Here is a 27,677-nt window from a genome sequence, read left to right on the forward strand (position 1 = left end):
AATTTATCTATTCCTGATAATTCTTGTTTTTCTGATGCCATGATTGTTGTTTCGAAAATGTCTTCTTGTTCTATATGTTCTTCTTGTTCCAGATGTTCTTCTTGTTCTAAATGTTCCTCTTGTTTTTTGTTTTCTTTGCTTTTGTTTCTGGTGGTCGGCATGTAGTTAAATTTATCCCCGCCTGATATGAAATTCAAAAATACCTTGTATGCTGTAGAGACGAAAATTTTTCTCTCCCTAAATATAATCAATTTATCACACAAATTTTTAAATTTATCAAATTCAAATCAATCAAAAATAAAATAAATATGTAAATTTGTACCTAGATAAAAAAAATAACTCAAAATATTTCATACATTTTAAATATATCAACTTTTTCCGACGGGCAAATAAATTTTCCTTCACCTGTTTTTCCGTTTCCTATCCCTTTAAATTCACAACCAGAGATACCTTCACGCCACACGTTGGCTCGCCATGTTATTATGATCTACTTTTTATCACTTTTACATCAATTAGTCTTTATTTGATTACTCCAATTAATTATTTAATCAATTATCCAATTGTCACAAATCATACAAAAAAAATTTAAAAAAATCTCAGGGTGCCTTTTTATAATACAAAAAAAATATCTAAATTATCTTATGTTATACTTATCTTCTCTCGTGGTTTCAGTATCTCTTAGTCGGTTCTAATCGGGAAAAAATATTAGGAAAAGGAATTAAATAGAAATATAAAATAAGCATACAGAATTGTCTTTTATTATCAAAATCAATACTCTAAAAATTGATCAAATTAAAACCTGTGGACACAGCTGTCCGAATGAAATTTTTACCACTTAAATTTATTCTAGTTCAAATAACAATTTATCGGTTTGTTCCCGATGACTTTGATAAAATAAGCTAAACAAACAAATTTAGGTATTCGCAAAATTACTTATACTTCCTATTTAAGTTTTGAAATATTGGAATCTTAATTCATATGCTTTTACTCAAAATTTTTGTTTCCGAACATAAAAATATCTTTCACATAAATTGACTGACCTTTTGCTTCACTCACTCTGACGTCTTCTCTTGACCCAAAACAGCTCTCCCTTGTTGACTATGTTAGGCTACCCATCAAAGCCCTCTTCGTTCTCAAGTTTCAATCTAGCAGCACACCAGCACCAATTCTCCAACAAAAACAACGAGCCCGGCCTCTTTTAACCAGCACTCGATTCAAACAGCTCCAAAAATTCTCTCTTCTCCTTCTCACAATAATACAGAATCAAAGAGGTATTTCGTCTCAGTTTGATCTGTCTCTCGTTCCACTTTTCAGCTCTATCCTCCACTATCAAACAACCACTGGTACTTGCTTTCTAACTATCCACGAAAACGTTTACTGCTCTTCAGCGATGCCAAATACATAATAATCTTTTTTTTCTCAAACTGTCTCAACTTTCAAGCTTCTCTTTCCCCATTCCAAAGTGCCTAGCCAATCAGAAACATTTATCTCCCCACCTTCCTCTCTTTTCATTCGAAAACAAACAGTCATTCTTTCAAAAATATTCCTACCATCATAATAATTACTTTCGGGGAATTCTACAACATTTACTCGGGGTTAAACAAAAAGAGATTAAAATTCCCACCTTTCTTTTAAACTATTTTTCTAGAAACTAATAATTACCTCTACCTGTAGATTCTACCTGTCCCGTAATAAACAATCTTTTTACATTATAATCCTAAATAAATCTTCCTTTCACTTTAATTATTCACAAAAGTCTTTAAATCTTCATCGAAAAACTCATTAAAGGAGAAACCCACTTATATGCTCGCTAACTTCTAATAAATATTTACAAATCAATATACAGGGTGGATCAAATTTAGGTGCCCGTGTTATATAAAAAATAAATTTTTTATTCTATCTTTGATTGATAATTTGAAACACAATAATACATAAAAAATCAGACTAAAATCATCTAAAAATCAGACACCTGGGCTGAATCTAATCGGAGCAAGTTAAAGCTAACTCTGCACAGCGTAGAGTATTCTATTGACAAAACCCTTGAGAACTAGACTAATAGATAGACTAAAGGTTGATAGGGAGGGTTGGTGCAGTTGCGAATGCTATAGTTGTGCAACCAAACCAAGAGAGTCATTAATATTCAGCTCAGCGGGGTACTATTGATGGAAATGTGTACTCAAATAAACAAGGGATTATTCCATAAAACAGGCAGATCCCTTGTTGATAGAATTTCACACCTTGAGGAATAGCATCCCGCTGAGCTGAATATTATAATGGCTATGTAATATACAGGGTGTCCCGAAAAGATTGGTCATAAATTATACCACACATTCTGGGGTCAAAAATAGTTCGAGTGAACCTAACTTACCTTAGTACAAATGTGCTCATAAAAAAAGTTACAGCTCTTTGAAGTTACAAAATGAAAATCGATTTTTTTCAATATATCGAAAACTTTTAGAGATTTTTTATTGAAAATAGATATGTATCATTCTTATGGCAGGAACATGTTAAAACAAAATTATAGTGAAATTTTTCCATCCCATAAAAATTTTATGAGGGTTTTGTTCCTTTAAACCGCCCAAACTTTTGTGTACGTTCCAATTAATTCATTATTGTGGTACCATCAGTTAAACACAACATTTTTAAAACTTCTTTGTCTCTTAGTATTTTTTCGATAAGCCAGTTTTTATCGAGATGCGGCTTCTTTTTAAATATATTTACATAAAAATTTTATGGGGGTTTTGTTCCTTTAAACCCCCCGAATGTTTGTGTACGTTCCAATTAAACTATTATTGTGATACCATTAGTTAAGCACAGTATTTTTAAAATTTTGCCTCTTAGTCTTTTTTTTGATAAGTCACCTTTTATCAAGATGTGGCTTCTTTTTCAAAATAGACCTAAAAATGTAAGTTATAAATAAATTTTCAGATTATTAATAAGTCTATATAATCGTACTTAACCATATACAAATATGTGGTGGATTTGACAAATATTCAAAATATCTCGATAAACACTGGCTTATCGAAAAAGTACTAAGAGGCAAAAAAGTTTTAAAAATATTGTGTTTAACTAATGGTGCCACAATAATAATTTAATTGGAACGTACACAAAAGTTTGGGGGGAGGGGTTAAGGGAACAAAACCCTGATAAAATTTGTATGGGGTGCACAAATTTCACTTTAACTTTTTTTTAAGATGTTGCTGCGATAAGAAAGCCACATGTCTATTTTCAATAAAAAATCTCTAAGAGTTTTCGATATATGAAAAAAAATCGATTTTCATTTTGTAACTTCAAAGGGCTGTAACTTTTTTTGTGTGCACTATTATATATAGGTAAGTGAGGTTCAATCAACCTCTTTTTGACCCCAGAATCTGTGGTATAATTTATGACCAATCTTTTCGGGACACCCTGTATAGTTCTGCTGAGCGGCGTGCCATTGTCTGAGCTGTGAAATTATATAAACAAGGTTTTAATTTTATAAAACAGGTAGATCCATTGTTTATGAAATTTCTCAACCCTGACAATAATGCCCCGCTCAGCTGAAATTAATGGTTCTCTTAGATAGTTTGTCAGATTTTACAAATAATGTTTTACCAACTCACTGGACTAAATGGAATATTGTGTTATTGAATAGCTATGATTAACTTATTGTATATTATCAAAGTATTGTTTAAAATAATACGGCGTCTTATGCATCTACAAGACAGAAATGCAGTTTACCACTTAACGACATACAGGGACGGACGAACGGCCATCGTCGGCATCTGAAGCAGTCAATTGTTGACTACCTGAGTTGTCCCTTATCTTATAATATGAGATTATAGTTCACAGCGCGGTCACTACTTCAAGCCGTCGATCTCAACTGCTTCAAGGTGTCTGTGTACGGCAGATCTAAGACTTACTGCCTGACGTTTGATTATGTTTAACTTTGTTTATTATTTTGTGTCTGTATTCACTTTTCTCTTGTAGTAAATGTTTATAGTTGGTGTCTATTTTAGGTTTTACTCAGGAGGAGAATAAAATAGAAGGTATGGAAACAGTTTGTGAACATTCATCCCGTAACCAACACTATACGAGTCGACGCGCCAAAGGAAAAACTGTAAATAAAAATGTAAAAGTTCAGACTAGACAGGGACCTTACAAATGTGAGATTTGTTTCAAACAGTTTTCTAAAACACAGTATTTGAAACAACATTTAAGAAGGCACACTAGAGGAAAACCTCACAAGTGTGAAATCTGTTTTAAGCACTTTAGTCAAGTAGGACATTTGAAAAGACATTTGACAGTGCACACTGGAGAAAAACCTCACAAGTGTGAAATATGTTTTAAGCAGTTTAGTGAAGCAGGTACTTTAAAAAGACATTTGAGAACGCACACGGGAGATAAACCTTATAAGTGTGAAATCTGTTTTCAGCAGTTTAGTCGAGCAAGTGATTTGAAAAGACATTTGAGAGTACACACTAGAGAAAAACCTCACAAGTGTGAAATCTGTTTTCAGCAGTTCAGTGAAGCAAGTACTTTAAAAATACATTTGAGAGTGCACACGGGAGAAAAACCTCACAAGTGTGAAATCTGTTTTAAGAAGTTTAGTCAAGCAGGAAAGTTGAAAGTGCATTTGAGAGTGCACACTGGAGAAAAACCTCACAAGTGTGAAATATGTTTTAAGCAGTTTAGTGAAGCAGGTACTTTAAAAAGACATTTGAGAACGCACACGGGAGATAAACCTTATAAGTGTGAAATTTGTTTTCAGCAGTTCAGTCAAGCAAGTACTTTAAAAATACATTTGAGAGTGCACACGGGAGAAAAACCTCACAAGTGTGAAATCTGTTTTAAGAAGTTTAGTCAAGCAGGAAAGTTGAAAGTGCATTTGAGAGTGCACACTGGAGAAAAACCTCACAAGTGTGAAATTTGTTTTCAGCAATTTAGTCGAGCAGGACATTTGAAAAATCATTTGAGAGTGCACACTGGAGAAAAAACTCACAAGTAGTGATGTAAGAAGAGAATATTCTCGAGAACGGGACTATTCTCGAGAATATTCTCAGCCAGTATATTCTCGTTCTCGAGAATATTCTCTTGAGAGTTGCTGCGTCCTTAATCGTGTTAAGACGATACATAAAAATGAAAAACGGAAAATGTGGATACGGCTTTTCTAAGTAAACGCGAAACAATGAGTAATTTAAGTATGGAAATAATGCTAGACAATTATTTGTTTAAGAATTTTACAAGAATGTCAAAAAGTGATTTCGAACTATTAATAAATAATGATAGGGCCAAGAATAGAGAAGAAATATCAAACATGAGAAATGCAATACCAATCTCATCAAGATTAGCAATTGTTATTTATATATACTAACAGTTTTAGTTTAATGGATTTATTCAGGGTGCACTACTCTTCCATTTGTCTCATAGTTCCAGAAGTATGCCAAGCTCCACAAATCTGGACGTAAATGTACTGCATTAATAAACCTTATTGTGATTTCATTTGACCACGTATTCATCTTTTCTTTGTATGTTTTGACAAAACGAAATTAAATTTCAACAGAGTACAGGAAATAAAGAGGAAATACAGAGCAACATGCAAAATTTTCCACAGCAGTTCGACTTTATCGGCAACGCATCAGACACTGCACATGGCTCAGCCAAACGCCGATATTTTCATTAGATGGCTGTAATGTTGCCAGAAACACACCAAATATATATTTTCGGCAACATATCGCTTCAAAAACTAGCCCGTCTAAATGCTCCTTTAGACGTAGACCAATCCATGACTGACCTGACGACTCGTGAAAAATAAAATCCCACAACTTCTCATCAGTACATTGAAATGCAGAATGTAGATGACCATTATGAGCTAATGATAGAAATAGATTCTGAACCTGAGACCTCATGTTTTTATGATTAAATCGTCACATCCATTACTTGCATTATTTGTTGTTAAGAAGAAACTTCCATTTTTTATCAAATAAATTTTTTATTTTCTGTTTTTGTATTTTGTTTATATACAGTGATGAGCGCGCTAATAACCGGCATTAGTCAGCACAGTAATTCAAGAAAGAGCCAACAGACATCACGAGAAATTGGAAGGCCACCCCAACCAATTAATATTACCATTACTACAGCCACTAAACAACAGAAGATTGCGAAGATTATGGCCCATAGATCTTCGCTGAAACTGAGGTGAAACCGCTGGGTGATGTACCTCATAACGCCATTTTAGTGTACAATAATACATTGATATATGTTATTGTACTTGTTATCAAATTAGCTTATAAAATATGTAATTCTGATTGTTAATAAATGCTTACAAAAAAAAAAAAAATCGGCAAAATAGCACAAAAGATGGAAAACGTATTAAGTTGTGAGATAAAAAGAAATGAAACTAGTCGAGCTGGGATATTTAGCGATATTAACCTATAAATTTACATTATATTGATTGTTTCCCACCTTTACACGTATCAGAGAAGTATGTCAACTAAAACTGTCACTGCGACAGTGGCAGTTGCCAAACTCGTGCGATACTTCCATAGATATATAATACTCTAGATTGCGCCCTGCCATCTTAAAATGGGTGACGGTTGCGACAGAGAAAAATGAGCCTATTAGGTTGGTAGTCTCTTTTTAATTCAAGGGGAATATCGACGACGTGACTATCCCAGTTTATCGAGTATTATGCCTTGACAGTTCGAGCGGGTGGTGACGAGAAATGGTCTTTGGTTCAGGACATGGATAATCGTGGTTCGAATCCCATACCAATTTTACCTTTTTTATTTTTAATTTAATCAATATTGCATTTATTAGATATTTTACACCTGGAAAATGGACCTAAGTAAATCTAGCAGATATAAATATATGTATAGTAAGTTAATATTGGAATACATACTATAAATTAATATAGGTATTGTTAAATTATACTCGTAGTATAATAATAATTACCAATCAATATTAGCATTTTGTGGGTTCGATTTAGTATAATCCTCACAATTATAATTATTAAAAACTTTCTACTGTAAACAAAATACGTTAACAGTAGAATTGTACTTTTATTTCTTTTGTAATAAAAATAATACAAAAAAATATTTAAATAGGTACTTATTCATCCTTTGAGACATATTATACAATGTATAGGACAAGTCATTCTTTCTACGGACAAATAAAATTAAAACACAAAAATTATATAAACATTACAACATTTAGATATTTCTCATCGAAAAAAATAAATTCCACTTCACTATAAGTTCACTTATCCTTACAATATTAATTTTTGTGAACTGCATATTAAAATAAAAGTCGTTCGCTATTAATTGTATAAATTGGGCCTTACTCGAATGATGTGAATGATGTTTGTTTGGCTTCTACCTTTTCAAAAAATTGTAACAATAGTTTCATAAATAAAAATAATGTCTAATTATAATTAATAAATCGATGGTACATTATATATAACACAAAAATATTGTATGATATGCGTGTTAAAAAGTACATTTTTAAGGCACTCATGTGAATTGCAGAACTCGCTATCGCTCATTCGGCAAACTTTCACATGCGTGCCTTAAACGTGTACTTTTAACACTTATATCATAAATAACTATTAAAATATTCGCACAGAAAGGTTTAGAGACAATTATGTCACTACACTGTCAATATTTTGTCAGAAAAGTGATAGATTATTGTGAGGTAGAATCTAGACCTAGACTAAAACATTATTGACATATAAATATAAGTTTTTAACAGTTTCAAGAAGGAACAAATAGATCTCTAATAATAGGGAACTTGAATATTTTTTTTATTACATATAATCCGGTCAACTTACACATCAAAATAGTTGGCAAATAACAAAAATTGCTGAAAAGCCAAATTTTGGTGGAGAACTAGGGTTTACCATAACAAATAAAGTTTTAAAAATCCCCATCGATCCCATGTGTGCAACAAAAGTTATTCGGGGTCAAACGTCAAAATTTGAGATTTTTTGGATTTTTCTTGAAAACTGTAAGTTTTATCAAAAAAACCCTCAAACCAAAGTTGTAGATCTTAACATTCTCTACAAAAATAGTCCTTACGATTTTTTCCTAAGAGTTACCATTCCTGAGATATCGCGATTTTAAAAGTTACATTATACATGATATGCTCATATAAGCCACGTATATACATATCAGGCACTTAAGACAAGTATAAATGCCTATTTGTGTCTCTTTTATACAATATATTAATATATTATACTATTCTGAAAATATTTCTTCAAAAGATAATCAGTCCCATAACTGAATTTCCTCTATCCACGTGACCTTGAAAAACATTTGGCTATACCATTGTTTAAAAAAGAACAGATTGTCTATTCTAAACAATGTCTACAGTATTGTCCGTAGGTCTTGCTCATATACCTGTTTCTTTTAGTGCTAAAGGTTCAGTTCAAGTGAATATAAGTACTTATTACAATACAAGCGTCTACTTTTGAACATCCAGCAAGAGGAAGAAGAAGAAATCGAAGAAGACATGACTGTTGAAGTAGACTTTCAAGAATATGAATCTGAATAAAATATCTAAAGAAATCAAAATAGTTAACCCAATAACACTAGTCAACAAATAAACAAAAAAAAAGTTGCAACTGATGTTAAAATAGCTACGGGAGTTTAAAGCGTCCTGAATGCAAATTCAAACACCAAAATGTTCCATCACGTATATGTTTTGAGTTATCTTCTTCTTAAAGTGCCGCGCATTTCTGCGTAGGCGTCCACCGTACATTGTCTGGTCAGGTAAAATGTTAGATTTGGAGTTATAAAATGCATCAAATATGGCTGTTTATTATAAAAATTCTTTTATACTATACACATAAGTTCAGAACTAGAAACAGAAACTACCTATATTAAGTCTTATGTACACAATTTTGTGCATATCCCAATTTTCCCATAACACTATTTGGATTAACACAAACACACATTTTATCCTGCATAGTGAAAAAATACGAGGATAGCTCCTGGTTACGGTTCCTAAAAATTATAAGTTGTCCTGGCTAGTAAATTCCATTAAAAAAAATCCATTATTGTAATCTAGAAACTCAATCATATAATTCGGCTTCTTGGATGCAATAAGGTGCTTTTTCGTCGCTTTCGGCAAAATAAGAATCATTCTTTTCTGATACATCATCAGGTTCACTTTTGTCACCATACATTGCCCAATCTTTCTCCCAATTTGTGGTAATAGCAGTAGTGACAGGCCAAGACCACTTAAGGGCACCCAAAGTCCAAAAATTGAATTTTTTAAGTTTTTTGGGTTACCATTAAAAATTATTCTCTGAAATCTTCTCCTTCCAACGGTATATAACACATTATAGTATAAAATTTCCATGGTTACAAAACTATTTGTTTTCTGAACGTCTGCACTCAACTTACCGTGTACCGGTAGATTTATAGCCTATTAGAGTGTTTTACGTCTTTGCGATTTCCCGAATACTAGGTTTTTAACTTTTGATGTCATATATCTCTGGTTCCTTAGATGATCGAAGGTCCAAATTTTTACAGTAGTTGTAGATATATAATATCTAGTCCCGCGTAAAGTTTTATTGAAAAATGTACAAAAACAGGTGAAATAAAAAATAAAATCTTAACTTTTTTGGGTTTTTTTTTGTAAGAGTATTTTAAAAAAATTTAAAATAAATATTTCTTTCACTCTAACTTTACAAAAATCTACGCTGGACTAAACAATACATGTAGTTTCAAAATAAAATAAAAATTAGGTCACTAAGTGCTTTGGTTACAGAGCTATGTGACATAATGTTAACATTGTCGTTAAATGGAACTTTGGGTGCCCTTAAGGTAATTTTTCAAAATAATACCACAGTGATTGCATGTCTTAAAAACAAACTTAAGTTGAAGCCATCGAGCATATTGATTAAATCAGATCTTACTCAAATGCAACGAAATCATCTCAAGAAATTATGTGAAGAACTTGATAGGCGTAGAAGAAATGGTGAATCAAACTTGGCAATACGATACAAGAATGGTAACCCGTTTATTTCAAAGGTAAAAGAACAAAACCACCAGAATCCAAAAAAATATGAATAGTAGTCTATCACTTTACTACCAAAATGTGCGTGGTCTGCGTACGAAGCTAAAGGACATAATATATTTGACATCCTGTTCAGCTACATATGACGTTATTTTCCTAACAGAGAGTTGGCTTGGTCCTGAAATTAAAAGTAATGAAGTTTTCTGTGATTTATATACCGTCGGGACCGTGATCATATTTCGAGCCAGAAATCAAGAGGAGGTGGAGTGTTAATAGCAGTTAGAAGTGATATCAGTTCTTGTCTAGTGGAAATTGCCAGTTCAAATGTAGAACAGGTTTTTGCTGGAATTACTATTAATTGCATTAAATATGTTTTTGGATGTGTCTACATTCAGCCCAGATCTAGATTAGATGTTTATTCCAATCACATTGATACTGTAAAACTAATTATGAATGAGTATAAAGATTCTAATCTAGTATTATTTGGGGATTATAATCTACCAAATCTGATATAAAACGGTGAGACGACTGCTAAAAATATAAGTAATGATACTGAAATTTTGTTTTGTGACGAGTTCAATTTTTTAGGATTAGGTCAATATAATTATTTTAAAAACCAGTATGACTTAATTCTTGATATGTGTTTCTCTGATACTTATTTAAATCTAAAAAAAGCGGAAGCTTTAATGACGTGTGAGGTATCATCCCTCACTTGAAGCATTAATATTACCTATTTGATAATCAATATATCAGTTTGGAAACTAATATTAATTATAACTTTCACAAGGCGGATTATGGTGCCTTGAATAATTATTTGCTTCAGATCAATTAGATCGAGTTGTACTGTTTAGAGGATGTAAATGACATTTTAGATGCTTTTTATTCCATTATTTGGAACGCAATTGAACTTTTTGTACCAAAGATATCTGTAAAAAGATCGAATTTTCCTGTTTGGTTCTCATCTGAACTTAAGAGTAAAGTCATTGCCAAAAAGATTGCGCATAAAAAATATAAAACTACAAATAAGTATCACCACTATATTGAATTTAAAAATTTGATAGATGAATGCTCATCACTCACTAAGCAGTCTTACAATGCTTACGTTTCAAAGATTTTGGAAGTTCATCAAAAATAAAACTAACAGACATGGTGCTCTCCCTGGCTCTATGTTTCTAGGTGAGGAAAGTGAGAATGACAAACAAAAAATAACAGAGTTGTTTGCGAAACATTTTGGTACTGTATACAGCACTTTTAATGGTAAATCTCTGGATAACCTGGAGAGTAATGAAATTTTCTCACAACAGCTGGAGGTGGAAATTAGTAACCTCGAAGTCACTTTTGACAATTTACTGAATGTGTTGTTGTCATTAAATGTCAATAAAGGGGCTGGCCCTGATTTGATACCGAATTTGTTCCTAAGAGAAAGTGCAGTGTCCTTGTGTGAACCATTAGTATATGTTCTTAATAAATCTCTCCAGACGGGAATTTTCCCGAACAGATGGAAACATTCCTTTGTGTGTCCTATTTTCAAGGCAGGAGATCATAGTGATATCAAAAATTATCGGCCAGTTTGTATTCAGTCAGCCTTATCTAAAGTATTTGAAAAAAGATATTGGTAGGAACTTTAAATCTGAGTATCTGATATTTGCAAACGACTTAAAGATATTTAAATGCATTAGGTCAGAATCTGATTGTGAGGGTTTGCAGAGAGACTTGGATTCTTTAGTACATTGGTGCCAGGAAAATAATCTTAGATTGAATGCTTCGAAATGCTCATATATTATTTTTTGTGGATGTGGATTTATCTAGGGTTCAGGTAATTAAGGATTTAGGTGTGTTACTGGATAGTAAGCTAAGTTTCGTGGATCATTATGATGCCATTATTGCGCGTGCTAATCGGACATTAGGGTTAGTCATCAGAATGTCATATGATTTTAATAATTTGTTTGTAATTGTGAGATTGTTTTTGAGTTATGTTCGTTCATTACTAGAGTATTGTTCAGTGATTTGGAGTCCAAGTTATGAGAATCACAAATATCGAATTGAATCGATTCAAAATAAATTCGTTAGATATCTGCCGTATAGATTAGGTACTAGAGGAATGCAATTGAATTCCAGTCAGGTCATGCAGATGTTTCATTTGCACCGTCTAGAGGATCGCAGGCGATACTTTGACCTTAATTTCGTATTTAAGGTGTTAAATGGTATTATTGTTGCACCTAGTATTCTGGGTCGAATAGATTTTTATGTTCCAGCTAGGAATTTGAGATGTCCCTTGCTATCCGCTAGATCGTGCAATACACGTCATACAGAAAATATGCCTTTAAATAGAATTGTTTCTAATGTTTCCAAATATAGACTTTATGGGAGTCACACTAAATGCTTTTAAAAAGGACTATTTCACGTGAATTATCTAATTTGATTTTAATTTTTTGATGTCGTTAGTTTAATTGTAAGTAATGTAAGTTAACTTTTGTTCAATGTTTAATTTTGACTTTTAATTTTAATTGTAAAATGGAGTTTTCCGTCAATAAATATTAATTTAATTTAATTTGCCGAGGTCCTGGAACTGGTAAATCTTCTCCATGAAAAACCGGTTTTATTGCTGAGGTAATATTCAATTTATGCAATAATATTCAATTTTACGCTTGCTCTTCTTCTTTGAAAACCCAGATACTTTTGTCATGCAGGAGTAACAGTTGTTAAAATGGTTTAGAACTATATAAGTTTAAATGGTTAGGCTTACTAATTAAAGACTACCTTTGGTTTATTCTTTATTTAAATGTTAATGTGTTATTCGTAGACATTAGATATCCCAGTGTTGAGAAATTATGCATAATTTTTAGGAAAAACCTTAATTTGATAAGATACGCCCCGATATATTACAAATGACTGTTAAAAAAAATAGTAAAATACTCATTTTTTTGAACAAATCATAACTCAAAAATCTTACGTGTTAGGAACTTTTTACCATCCTAATCATATTTAGAGAGCAAAAATTAACCAAAAACAGCTTTTTGCATTCGAGTCGCAAATTGGTTGTAAACCAGTGTAATCAATAGCAATATCAATAATAAGGTAATATCTAGAACTTGACCGGTATTGTTTCCTTAAATTATCCTAAAATTGTCAAAACAGTTAGTGGAGTAGGCCTACAGGAGATACCACGGTAAAAAAACGCGCCGAGTACACTATCACAGGTGGTGTGGAAACGTTTGCATATCATGTATTTGTATAATTGTTTTGTTCTAGCAAACAGTCAAACTAGTCAGAAACCGTCAGCATACAGTTGGTCAGTGAGAGAACATAATACAGTCACCAGTGCTATTCCCTCTACTCGCGCTGGTCGACTATTCGCTGATGGTTTCAAACCGTTTGAAACTGATGCTAGAACAAACCTGTTGTGACTCTTAGAATCGCGATATCTCGGGAATGGCAACTCTTAGGAAAAAATCGTAAGGACTATTTTTGTAGAGAATTTTAAGATCTACAAGTTTGGTTTGAAGTTTTTTTTTTGATAAAACTTACCGTTTTCGAGAAAAATCCAAAAAATCTCAATTTTGACCTTTGACCCCGAATAACTTTTGTTGTACACATGGGATTGATGGGGATTTTTAAAACTTTATTTGTTATGGTAAACCCTAGCTCTCCACCAAAATTTGGCTTTCCGGCAACTTTTGTTATTTCAAATGTCTATGTATATAGGCCGGGTTAATAATAATAATGTTCAGCTTTGTTTAAAAATGAGATTTCCAAAATTTCACGCCTCAAAAACTCATAATAACTTAGAAGTACAAATTTAAAATCTGCTGTGTATTTAAACCATTTCAAACGACCCAAAAAACCCGCGAACACTTGTGATGTCACATCATTATATTTTAATTTAGAGTATGTCTGTCTAATCTTCGAGCTCAGTGGAGGATGATCGTCTGTTATAGAAACACCTATAGCACTTAGATACTTTATTGATCTGCGACTGTCACCAGGGTAGTAGAACCAACCCCGGGAGAACGTAGTTGTACTGATATGTGGCTCGTACGCGAATTAGATTTTGTCTGTATAATACTACATGTTGAATGTATAAAGGAATGAAGTTAAAGGCACATCTTGCCTGGTTGAGTTGATTCTTGAGAATGATTCTAAATGTATTCTTTCTCAGCGGTGGCACTAGTATTGGTGTCAGCAGAGCCGGATTTAAGCCAGTGGGGCCCCTGGGCAGAATTGGTGTGGGGGCCCTACCCCCTACCATTAAAAAATATTGATCTACTTTTATAAATATAATTTTAAATAATAAAAAGTACAAGAGCTGTATAGTAAAATATTTAAAATAATAGTAATATGTATGGTTATAGTCCGGGAACTTATGGAGATATTTTAATTGAAAATTTCTTGATTATGTGGGACATAAGTTGCATTTAGACATCGCGGCTAATGCTTATTGTAGAGGAATGAGCCAAACACTCTTGGCCCATCATAGACCGAAGTTGATTTTTATTTAACTTACATTTTGAGAATGATCTCTAACCACTGCAGTTAGTTAGCATCAGAACTAAATATAAACAAAGTGTCACCTCAACATTTGGAAAAGCATCATTCATATTCTTTTTTTTTTAGCAGTTGGTGCATTTGAAGTTCTTTGCTTATATTTGATGAGCTGATTTCCTCTTTAAATGAATTGAAGAATCTTACAAACTGTACCAGATGGACACATAAGTTTTCATCTAAATCATTGCTATACATGTTGGTAAGCTTTAGTGAGTGAGCTTCAATTTCATTGAGAGTTAAATTTTCCAATTTTTCAAAATGATGTAAAAACCCAAAATTGGAATGGATGGATTTATATGCAGAAAGCCTCTGACTTAGACTAGACGTAATGAAGTGATCTATAATAACGATAAAATTTTGAGTTCTAAACTTTCTCTGATGTTCTCATATCTTTCGAAATTGTCACGTCTTGACTGTAAAATTTATATACTTAAGTGATCTAAGTGCTGCCACTCCTGAATTAAGGTCAATATTTGGATCTTGAAGAATACGACTTGTGTTGTTTGTCCTCCCTAATATCCTCTCTGTTTCCAGTAAACACATTCGATTATAGGTACAACAAACCATTTGAAATGCTACGAGTTTTAAATTGTTGCTCATAGTCTTCCGAAATTTTGGATAATGCTCCTTTAATCTGATTATAACCTTTAACTAGTTCTTTTGCGGCATTACCTCCATGACCATCTAGTAGTATTTGCCCTTTTAGGAACAATAATACTTTTGCCACGGTCTGCATAGCTGTCGCTTTAAGACACAGCTTTTAAACATTCTGTTAAGTTGTATCTATATGTAGAGGAAGTGAAAAATACATATAGCTAGTTCTTCTAAGAAATTAAAGAACGCGGTGCTATGCTAATGCATGATAACACTCAGTTGCAGCTTTTGAAACTAAATTTAGAGAGTGGGCGACACAAGGAATCCACAACTCCCAAGATATTAAGGTACGTATCCATATGTGGGTGCTCCGTGCTCGGTGTAGCAGCTATAGTGGATACGTTGGTGATCGCCGCTCGGCGCTCACCCGCTTCGATTCAACCGGTTTGCTGTTTATATGTAGGGGAGCGCATGCCGTATCTATTTAAGCAGCTACACCGAGCATGGAGCACCCACGTATGGATATGTACCTTTTTGTTCTATAATTTAAGCCTAAACACCATTGTATTTTCCACTGATAACTGACGCATTAACGTAGGACGGTCAGTTTTTCAAATCGATATCATGTTCTTGCAAAAATGTCATTAGAGAATTAAATAAGTACATCTTCTGCTTTATGACCGCGATTTGGCAAAAATATGGTAAACCTTTCAACAGGAGTGAAACCTTCTCTGTAACGAAATATCACAGTTAATTGATTTGTATGAACTAAACAATATTTTGACTTCTTAATCCTTGAAACTACTTCATTTAATACGTTTTGACCCATCGGATGTACAATTTCCTCATATGGTTGATGAAAGATAGTTGACATGTCCGCTTCCAGGATTTGAATATTTATTAAAATATGGTGCTTCAAAAATTGATCATATTCAGCTAATAACTGGAGTATTCCCAAATAATTTTCATTTTGTGATTAACTCTAAAACTCATTTTCGCTGCGAAATGCTAAATCTCGTTCACAAATAAACTTTATAACACTAAAATTAGTCTTTATGTTACCATTTTCCATAATTCTTTATTTATTCGGCCTGTTTTGCTATTTCAGTATCAATACGCCCAATTCTTTCTTGTGCTTTAGACATTTCGTGATCCATAAGCCTACTATCTGCATGTTTCCAATCACAAAATTCTCTGTCGCTAAAATGTGTACGAACACTTGATTGGAATTTACAAACGAAGCAATACACTCACCCGGTGGAAGGTGAAAAACATAACCATAAACAATGTAATATTATCACTCCCACGCTCCTTCATTTTATACTTGTCATACATTGTCGAGTTCCTGTATCTCCTGCCAATATCTATTTAAATGAACCTCTTATGTTTGGGGCTTTGTGGGGGCCCCGGACAGCTGCCATCAAATTAAATATACAATTGCCCGAATTATTGTTTACAATTTACAATTAATGTTTGAGATTTAACAATGTCATTGTAATAATATATATGTCTTAACAAAAACACTCAAATATTAGTCAGAAATAGCAACTATCAAAATATTTATAAAACTGAGTGTCATAAGGAATTCCAAACCTAATGAATTAATGGCGAGGACATCGATTTTAATGCTCTTTAGGGGTCAAACGAAAGACAAAAAACTTTTTTGAAGTTATACTTCTTTACGATCGAAGCTGAAATTTTATACTTGCCTGGCGCATGCGCAGACAGACAGTATGTAGTTCGTTGCTAATCTTTCAAATTATGTATGTATCAGCGCAAAAGTCATTAAAAGAATATATTAGTGTTTTTAGTAAATGTATTATTTATTATAATTTTTGTGTCTTTGGATTTGTCTTCCTCGTGAATAAAATATTTTATAATAATAGTAAGTATACTATTTACTTTAAATTTTAAAGTATTTTTATATCTCACGTCTATTGAATTTGTCAGTATGTATGAGAAATCTTGTAATCTGTCAAAGCAAAGGGGGTTTAGCTCGGTGGTAGCGCGTTCGACCGGAGATCGAGAGGTCCCTGGTTCAATTCTGTGTGTTATCTATTTTTTTTATTTTTAGTATTGTTTTAGTAAATATTTTTGGAAAGTAGTAAGTAAAAATTAGTTTAATCTTTAATTACAAATAATCTGTTGAAAGTATATTTATTTCGTTGAAATCATATTAGAAGTATAACGTGTATTCTTACGTGCGTACAAAGTACACACGCATTCCTTTTTTTCTTTGATGTTTAAAATTATGTTCTGTTGTGATTTATAGCATTTTTTTCGAATTTAAAATTTTATATGCAAGTTTTCTATTGCTGTATATTATTTATTTAAAAAACTCAACAGGCCTTCGAGGCCTAGGGCTAAAAATACAATTGATACAATACAATAATATACTACTTTATAGGGACCGTGCAAGTTCGGAAAAGCAACACTTGGTGTCATAGCTCGGCAACTTTTTTCGCACTTTTAATTATATTGGCCAATCATATTAGTCCTGTTTGCTGGATAATTGTCAAGGCCTTAGCCCAAAAAAAATTATAAGAAGAAAAAGTAAGATTTAGGTTATGTTATTAAAAGGTAAACAATATTGTATGTAGTAAATAAAATTAATTATTAAAATGCAGTAGGTACTGCAAGCAAAATACAATTAATTAAATATACTTTTATATAATAATTGCATATCATATCAATATTGTGAGCAACATATAATTTTTCTTCTTCAATGACAGTAGGTATGAAATATACGTAAATTTGACAATTTTAATTGACAATATGAATTATTTAAGAAAGTTGCAAGATTTCTCAGCTATTCGAGCACGATCGTTTCTCGTATCCCCTCCAAATACTTGCACACCGCGCATATAATACAACACTTGTATCAGGTAGGGTGGCTTCTTGTCTAGTCATAATACTTGCCTACTAAATCGACTTACAATTCTCCTCCATTAGTCCCTGTTTGTAACTCTTTCTTCCCAACCAATAACTCCCTCGTTTCTGAGATCTTCCTGTACACTATCAAACCACCTTTTTCCGGACCTTCCTTTCCTCCTTTTCGTGATTGGGCCCCGTTTTAGGATCATCTTTGGCATCCTCTTCCTTTCCATTCTCATCACGTGCCCCTTCCATCTCACAATCTGTGCTTTTATGAAGCGACTGATGCTTGGTTCGTTATACAGTTCTTCCAATTCCCTGTTTGTTCGTCGTGCCCAACCTTCCTCCGTGTTTTTGGCTCCATATATAACTCTGAGCATCTTCCTTTCCCATCTTTCCAATTTCTCCGTATTTGCTTTTTTTATTGTCCATACTTCGCTACCATACGTCACTGTGGGTCTTATTACCGTTTTATATATCCTTAGCTTTGTTTTCTCGATACAATTGCTGAATATACGTTCTTTTATTAATCGTTGGATCATTCTGATAAATAAATACTGTTTCAAAAAAAGTCCTTTTGTAATAGTTCTTTTCATTTGCTAAAATTTTTACCGACTCGATGTCCATATTGACCTTCATTCATTCATCACTTTTATGTGAGGTAATAAGATCTTTAACTCGTCTAGTGGTTTGGCCAATGTATTGTTTGTCACAATCAATACATGGTATACTGTAAACCAGGGGTCACCAAATGGCGGACAGCTGTCCGCATCCGGACTTTATTAAAAATTGGTACAGATCTCTGTTAACAGATGAACATCTCAACTCCCTAATGAGAATGAGTTGCACTGCAAACTTCCAAACTTCAGACAGGTTTTACAAAATGTCATTTTACTCAATAATTCAATTTGTAAAGAGTTATCCCCTTATTTGAAAGTAAAGATGATTCAGATTTGATCCTGCCTCTTTTGACTAACCATTAATTTTGAATTTAAGTAAACTGTAATGTAAAATTGTCATGTGCGTTTTTTTATATTCACTTCCTCAACTTGTTAAGAATGAGTACTTTTCAACTGTGCAATGAATTAAAATAGTTTTCAGATTTATAAAGTTTCCAACAAACATCTTGCATTGAAACTAATGTAGAAAAGATAAAATCTGTAGTGTCTTGGCAAAGGTTGATATGTCCGATTTTGGCCAAAATGAGATTATTTGCTATGTTATTTAGTAACATTTCTTCAAGTTGGTAGAGTTTGGTATGTCTATGATAAGGTACAGTAAAACCGAGTTGTCTACAACCGCTCAGAGAAGACACGACAAACGTTCGTTAATGTGGTGCAAGTGACCTTGAGGGTTTTTGTTAATTCTGTTCGGGTATAAAACTTTTAAAAATGAGAATAACAATATATGATATATCCGCTGTGGTACTTATTAGGTATGGCAGAACTTTATAACAGTCCGTTAACTTTAATTATCTTTATAGTTATTTTATTTAAATTTTAATAACGGTTTGTCATTAAATTATACTTAAAAATAATAAGATCTAACTAAAATAAATCTTTGACTGACGTCATACTTAACTATTAGTTGGCACAAGTACTTCAGTTGGTATTAGACACCATTCGCTGTCATGTGAGTTTCGTTCTGTGGGGCTTCTCGTCTAACGACGGGAAATAATTGACACTTCGCTTGGTACGCTAGAACGGAAAAGTGGCGGATGACTGATTGAAAAGGACGGAAATTTTAATACAATAGTTTCAAGCTTTTATAAGTGATATTTAGTGGCAAATTATTGGTGGTGTTTTGGAGAAGCTAGGAGACTAAGTTTTGGGAGATCCCGGAGGAATTGGAAGTCATGTCATCCGGTAAATTTTTTTTACTCTTAAAAAGGTTGAGAAAAAGGAACGAATATGGCCGCTATCATGTCATATTAAATTCCTATTGAATTTATTTCTGTAAATGTATGAATCGGAGTTGTTCTTTGAATTTAGTATCTTTAATTATATCCATAGTTCGAAAATATACACTCAGATGAAGATTATCTTGTCACATATCCTGTAAATTATATCATTTGATTTGTGTGGTTATGTCAACCTCATAATATTGAATTCAAATTTTACAGATTACATTCATTATTCTCTATTCTATTAGATTGTGTGTATTCTAGCCACCTTAAATTCGTTCCAAAAGCCAGTATTTTTCTTAAAATTTACAACACATTACATTATCCCATACCATTTTTAATAATAAAAAAATACCCTTTATAGACATATTTTTCAGATAAAAATCATATTCTGTATTAAATATTGAATTTAAAGTTAAATCCCAAATTAATGTGTGTAATGTGAATCAAGGTCAAATCCATCATTGTTTTTGCTAATGATCTTTTTGTTGTTCATTCTGAAAAAAAGATATCTCATTTCTTTTCCTTTGGCTCTTTGACCTTTCCTTAGATTCTGACATTGAAACTAAAACGGGACATGTTTGTTTTTAGCCACTTGGGGGAAATCTTAAACTGTAACCAGTCCGTCAGCTCCCCTCACAACTGGGAGCAACCGTTCTACGCCAAGCCAGGTCATTTGGAGACCAGCCTGGAGAACCTCCCACATACCTACTTTGTATCCTGCCCTCTGCACCCCAGAAGGGCATCGGTATATTAATTGGTACAAGCTAGCACCATCCCTGTGCTAATTCGCCTACCAGGGATTTTGGAATCCGTAGCAAGGACACTCTCGGGGACCATATAGGGTTTGTTTTGGGACACTTGGTATCTGCTAGTGATTGTCACTTCCACTATTACACCACATTCATTTTTTGTATAAGACTCGGGACATTTATTTTGATGATTAAGTTTTATAGTTTATCGCACATATTTTGTTTCAATATTTAAGTTGCATATTGTTTTTATATATCTATAATAGTTGATAGTGTTCCCCAAACCAGTAAACTCTCTGGTCAAAGAGGTTTGAGCTCAGATCATCTTTTCCCCATATGAGATTCTCTTTACCTTTATATATTACCTGAAATTTACTTGTACCATTTATTTACTTAATTAACTTTATATTTTTAGTACTAACCTTGCTTGTCTCCACTTATCAATTTAAATTTATATACTTTGTCCTCTTAATTTGCTTAATTTATTAACTTATTCATATAACTTTAATCTTTCTTTAGTCAATCATAATTATTTAACTTATTTGCTTAACTTTACTTAAATTCATTTAATCAATTTCTAATTATATCTTTGGACGCTATTCCCTTTGAATAGCTATCCATTTTACTTGTTATATTTTTTAGTGACTACGTGTCGAAGCAACTGATTTTTATATATCAAGTAGACCGTAGGTTCACCTTAATGAGGCTAGTGCCTATTTAACTCTTTGAGAGCTACGGAAATTATTCATTGTGAATAATCCTCCCTTAATTATATTCTGGTTCATTAGTTCTATAGGGTTTAACGTTGCTGTACGTATTGCAATCGTACAATTATTTGGTGAAGGTTGTTATTTAACCTAGTATATGTAAGTTGGGGGTATGCTCCATATAAGAGCTACTCCATTACTAATGTAACTATAGATTATATTTATATTACTATAGGTAATTATTTCCCATTGTCATTTTAGAGTTACATAGTTTGTATTTTTCTAACTCAGAGGTTGTCAAAAATCTAAGTAGTTATATTTAATAAATATTTATTTGTTTTGTATATCAATTATTTTTTTTCCCATTTTTGAATTTAATATATTTACTATTTAACAGCAGTGTAAGATACCTGGAAGTTTGGTCCATTCCAACTTCTGGCGCCCATAATTCAATCTATTTTATTTATCTTTTATATTCTTCCATTTTTATTATATTATTATATTTATCTAATTTATTTTCTGAACATATATTTTTATCTTAAAAGATTTCCCTTTTTCTAGTCATCATCTCTCTTTAGGTTGAGCTACTGTTCTTCGACAGGCATGCAAACGAGCCGTATCCATCCTTGAGTGTCAAGTTGCTCTCTTGCATCTATAGCTAGCCAACTCTATTCAGTTTGCCTCTGTCTTTCCATCTTATCATTTTAGTTCAACAAATACTACTGCAAAGTAGTATTTTTGTTACATCGGCAGCCCAACTTGGTGCCAACCTTTTATAGGTTCTAAGACAGTAGTTCTTTTAGTTCATTTTTTTTTCTTTTATTTATATTATTTCCTTCTGATATCTTTTTATACATTCTGTTCTGATTTATTTTGTTTTTAATTACTTATTAATACTTAACAGGTATACTGTCACTGCTGTATCTATTAATTAGTTGAGATTTTGAAACCTCGTTTATAGTTTTGTCATACAGCTTACATTCTGGGTTGAATTTGAAACGAAGTATAAGTAACTAGCATCTATTAGATTATATTATTTTACTCTTTCAGCCAGTGTTGTATTTGTACGTACAGTAATCGTTAATACTTACATATTTTTTTTTCTAGTACAAGTATAATAATTAATTTTTTTTTCAATATTTAGGTACTATATTTACTTGATTATACCTTATTTACTTTATTTATTTGATACATATATTTTGCTGGCCATTTTTGATTTTGTTGGTGTGTTGCTAATATTTTCTCCGTACTTATATATTTTGCGTACAAACTTAAGTATATTTCATATTTCTGACCTTTGGATTGCTTGTCAATAATTTTTGCTTTCATCATGTGTGCTTTTAAAGTTGAACATCTTCTGGTGGACGAATTGGACTATGAGTTGAAAATTAGGGACGTAGTACCAGAGGAGTCGGCAACTGTCGATAGGAAACGCAATCTTCTGCGGGGTGCTTTGAAGCAAGAAGAAGGCAATAGGAGTTTCACCCAACTTTCGGCTGTACATATCCCTTTTGAGGACCAACGGAAAGGAATATCCGAAACGTTGGATAGCTTGTCGAAGAAAATAGAGAAGTTTAGGGGAACTGTACAGGACAATGAATATGTTAGATTAATATCTCGTCTAGCTCATATTTCTGGCCGAGTACACTTGTTACAGTGTACTACGGAAGAGCAGGAATCTTTTAAAAAGTCTGTTTCTCTTAAAATCCTTACATTGGAGGGTGAGCTTGATTCTAAAGTTAACCCCATAGCCACATCTACTCCTAATGCTCCAGTCAGTGTCGTTCCTAGTTTTACATACTCCAAACCCGTTCAAGTACACAAATGGGGTGTTTTATTTTCCGGTGAAAAACAGCACACGGATGTGATTTCATTTTTAGAAAAGGTCGAATGTCTTCGAGTATCTAGAGGTGTCTCTGAAGAAAATTTGTTTGCTGCTTCAGCTGAATTGTTTACCGGTCCTGCTTTTACCTGGTTCATGAATAATAGAGGTAATTTATCTTGTTGGTCTGATCTGGTTCGCAAGTTGAAGTCAGATTTTCTTCCTTACTCATACCAGGATGATCTCTTGGATGAAATCAAAAACCGTAAGCAGAAACCAGGAGAGTCTGTCACTATGTTCATTAACACTATATTAGGCATGTGTAGCCGTTTAGATACTCCGTTATCTGATTTGTCCAAAATAAAAATCATCTTAAAATGTTTACTGCCCTTTTATCATCAGCAGTTAGCTCTTATGGACATCCAGAGTATTGATGACCTCACTGTAAAGTGCAAACGTTTGGAGGAAACGTTATCCTGGTCTTCTCAGCCTCCATCCACATCTCGACCCTCTTCTAATTCTTCTTCTCAGCCAACTTCCTTTAGACAACGTTCTTGGCAAAATAAGGGCCCTGAACGTAATGTTTCTGTTTTTAGTTCCGTTGTTTGCTGGAATTGTCACCAGTCTAATCATAAGTTCAATGATTGTGATATCCCTCAAACTCGTATTTTCTGCCACGGTTGTGGTAGGGAAAATACCCTCAAAAGAAATTGTTTCAAGTGTTCGGGAAACGAAATGTCGGAGGTCCGTCCCCTGAGCGTTTCTCCGTCCAACACCCAATCAGGGAATCAAACCCCATCAGAAAACGAGACAGCTGGCCCAAGCACACCAAGCAACTCAAACCCATCTTCCAATCGGAAAGGGAAGAAGGCATCGTTCAGGAAACAAGCACACACCACAAATCAAAATCAGTCCAGAAATTAAGTTTTAGTCATGATACGTTGAACGCACATGTTTCACAGGGTTGCAAAGCCACAAATTCTTTAATTGGTAGTGTTAAGTATAATAATAATTTTGATGGTGAAGTAGTTCCATATAATGGTTGTATCCAACCAAATATTTTAGATTTAGATATTAACTCTTTATTAGTTAGGAAACAAAATGATAATAGGCCATATCTACCTATTCAAATTTTAGGACAATCGTGTTTAGCTTTATTAGATAGTGGCTCTAATATTTCATTGATAGGAGCACATTCATTAAATTTATTGAAAAATGCTAATATTCCCATTATGCCCATTTCATCTTTGCAAGTATCTACTGCAGATGGTACAGTCCAATCTATTACAGGCAAACTCCAAATTGAAATCACAGTGGCAAATTTATGTAGGAAAATTACATTTTATGTTATTCCTTCTGTACAGAATTCTATAATTTTAGGTATGGACTTCTTCAATGCTTTTAATAGCACCTTAAGTTGTTCTGATTTTTCTTTTTCCATATCTGAATTTAATCTGTCTACCCTTAGTGCTATTCATGATTTTTCCAGTTTATCTAGTTCTGAACAAAGGCAATTGGAGAATATGATCTCTCAGTTTACTACTATTTCTTCAAATGACAAACTAGGTCGTACTTCATTAATATCTCACACTATTGAGGTGGGAAATCCTACTCCTTTCAGATTATATCAGTATCCCATACCTCAAGCCTGGCAGGCAGATTTAGAAAAAGAAGTAGATTCGATGCTTGCTTTAAATATCATAGAACATTCAACGTCGTCCTATTGTTCCCCACTCTGGTTAACAAAGAAGAAGGATGGATCCTTCAGGATCTGCTTTGATGGTCGAAAACTAAACAGTATCACCACTAACAGGGATGCTTATCCAATTCCCCGAATCGACGTGATTTTGAGCAAACTTCAGAATGCCAAATACATCTCTTCGATTGATTTGTCTAAGGCCTTTTTACAGATCCCACTGAGTGAAGAGAGCAAGAAATATACTGCTTTTGCTGTCAGTGGTAAAGGATTATTCCAGTTTGTCACCATGCCTTTCGGTCTTGTTTCTGCTCCTCAGACAATGTGTCGTCTGATGGATTTAGTCATTGGTCCACAGTTAGAGCCCTATGTTTTCTATTATTTGGACGATATTTTAGTAGTCACTCCTGATTTTTCCCTTCATATGGAAATTTTAGATAAATTGTTTTTACGTCTTAAGGAAGCTAATCTAACAATTAATCTGGATAAGTGTCAGTTTTGTCGCCCTAGTCTTAAGTTTTTGGGTTATGTTGTTGATAATCAGGGTCTAAGGACTGATCCTGAGAAAATAGTTGCTATTAAGAATTTTCCTATACCTAAGACCACCACCCAAGTCCGTAGGATATTGGGAATGTGTGGATATTATCGCCGGTTTGTACCTTCATACTCTACCTTGTTGTCACCTCTTACGGATCTTTTGAAGAACAGGAAAAAGGGGCAGACCATTACCTGGACTCCTGAGGCTGATGAAGCTTTTAGGCGCGTTAAAGAGGCTTTAACTAGCGCACCAGTCATGATGTCACCTAATTTTAATGAGCATTTTTATTTGATGACTGATTGCTCTAATACTGCTTCTGGTGGCGTATTGTTCCAGTTGAAAGATGGCTCGGAACATCCCATAGCTTACACGAGTAAGAAATTGAATAAGGCCCAGAAAAACTATTCCACCACTGAGAAAGAACTCTTAGCTATCATACATGGGTTGGAAGCATTTCGTTATTATTTAGAGGGCCGTAATTTCACCATAATTACGGACCACAGTTCCTTGGTATGGCTTCATAGTATGAAAAACCCATCTCAGAGACTTTCCCGATGGATATGCAAACTGGCTGCCTATTCATATAAGATTGTTCATCGAAAGGCCAACGGTGTAGTGGTTGCTGATGCTCTTTCCCGTGTCCATGATCTTAATGTCTTAGATTTGTCCACCTTAACTCCTGACGAGTGGTATCAGAATATGATTGATAGGGTTACTCAAGACCCACAAAATTATCCTGATTTTAAGGTAGAGAACAATATACTGTACAAACATATCTTAAGTCCTATAGAGACCTTATCCAATATGTCAGATTGGAAAATAGTTGTACCTACGCCAAATAGGGAGAACATATTACGTATGTTTCATGATGAAGTTACTGCTGGACATTTTGGTTTTTATAAAACTTTTCATCGTATTGCCGAATTATATTATTGGCCTGGCATGCGCAAGTCTATCAAAAAGTATATTTCTAAGTGTTTAGTTTGTGCGACTTGTAAACCCAGTAATTTACCACAAGCTGGACTCATGGGTTCCTTTAGGAACATTAATTTTCCTTGGCAGATGATCTCGTTGGATCTCATTGGACCCTATCCTCGTAGTTATAAGGGTAATACTTACTGCTTGGTAGTTGTGGATTATTTCACCAAATTTCCTGTAGTTTGTCCTCTTCGTCAGGCCACAACTCCAGCCATTCTGAAATATTTAGAGGAACAAGTCTTTTTGTTGTTTGGTGTTCCCCAAATTGTGTCATGTGACAATGGTCCTCAGTTTGTGTCGAAGGCTTTTAAAGATCTTTTAGCTAAATATAAGGTCCAGAAGACCTTTTATAATGCTGCCTACCATCCTCAAGCCAATCATACTGAGAGAGTGAATCGCAGTATCGTCACCGCCCTAAGGTCCTATACATTCCCAGATCACAGAGCTTGGGATCAATATATCCATTCCATAGCTCAAGCCATAAGGACCTCTGTCCATGAGGTTACCCAATGTTCTCCTGCATATCTCAATTTTGGTAGAAATGTTGCTTTATCTGGTGACTATTTTGGTACAATTTCCGACACTTCCACAAATCTCCCTCAGATATCCGATAACCTTCATCGCTTAGAAGATCTCCAGACTCTACCTCAAATTTTTTCTGACATTCGGAAGAAGTTAAAAACTTCCTATCTAAGGAACCAGCAGCAGTATAACTTGAGGAAAAGAGATCTGCGATTCTTCGTTGGAGATAGAGTGTTGAAGCGAAACTTTGTAAAGTCTAATAAGGGTGATGCTATTTCGGCAAAATTTTGCCAGAAATATATTCCCTGTACGGTTGTGAAGGTAATATCTCCTTTAGTGTATGAATTGAAGGACAATTCGACTAACAAACGAATTGGACAATTTCACATAAAGGATTTACTGCCTGATAACACCATGGATGAGGTTGATTCATCATCTTCGGAAGAAGATTAACTTTATAGGGTTGTTTGAGCTAACTTCTTCCTCTATTTGTCTTTAGCTCGATCCTTATTAAGATTCAGTATTTTGGTTTAATATTTTATTCACCAGATAGAGCAGGTACATATCTCCATTTTTATCTTTTGGCATGGTTGTTAGATGACTTCCAATTTATGAATCATTAGGTTAATTATTTTTTTTAGTACGCTTATGTATGAGCTTATCATTTTTTTTCATTATTAATGTTGCATTTTAATTATTATGCATCAACATTATTAATTATTAATACTGTTAGTAGGATTACCCAGT

General features: G+C 33.5%; 2 protein-coding genes across 2 annotated transcripts in view; both read left to right on the forward strand.

The window, feature by feature from the left end:
* The window catches only part of LOC126879709 (zinc finger protein 664-like), a 34,793-nt gene extending 28,812 nt beyond the window's left edge, over positions 1 to 5,981 (forward strand). Inside the window, exon 2 of the mRNA XM_050642902.1 lies at positions 3,999 to 5,981. Coding sequence (XP_050498859.1) covers positions 3,999 to 4,987 — 989 coding nt within the window. The 3' untranslated portion in view covers positions 4,988 to 5,981. The remainder of the gene's footprint in view (positions 1 to 3,998) is intronic.
* Positions 5,982 to 19,469: 13,488 nt separating this feature from the next.
* Positions 19,470 to 24,369, forward strand: LOC114338718 (uncharacterized). The gene is made up of 2 exons (XM_050642900.1): positions 19,470 to 19,877; positions 20,507 to 24,369. Exon 2 carries the CDS (start codon positions 22,705 to 22,707, stop codon positions 24,118 to 24,120), a length of 1,416 nt encoding a protein of 471 aa, XP_050498857.1. The 5' UTR covers positions 19,470 to 19,877; positions 20,507 to 22,704; the 3' UTR covers positions 24,121 to 24,369.
* Positions 24,370 to 27,677: the final 3,308 nt, after the last annotated feature.

Source organism: Diabrotica virgifera, chromosome 2 (genome assembly GCF_917563875.1).
Source record: "Diabrotica virgifera virgifera chromosome 2, PGI_DIABVI_V3a".
In the NCBI taxonomy this organism is placed as follows: domain Eukaryota; kingdom Metazoa; phylum Arthropoda; class Insecta; order Coleoptera; family Chrysomelidae; genus Diabrotica; species Diabrotica virgifera.

Excerpts from the sequence above, each read along its gene's own strand:
- LOC114338718 (XM_050642900.1), top strand. The coding sequence starts at position 22,705 with ATGTGTGCTTTTAAAGTTGAACATCTTCTGGTGGACGAATTGGACTAT.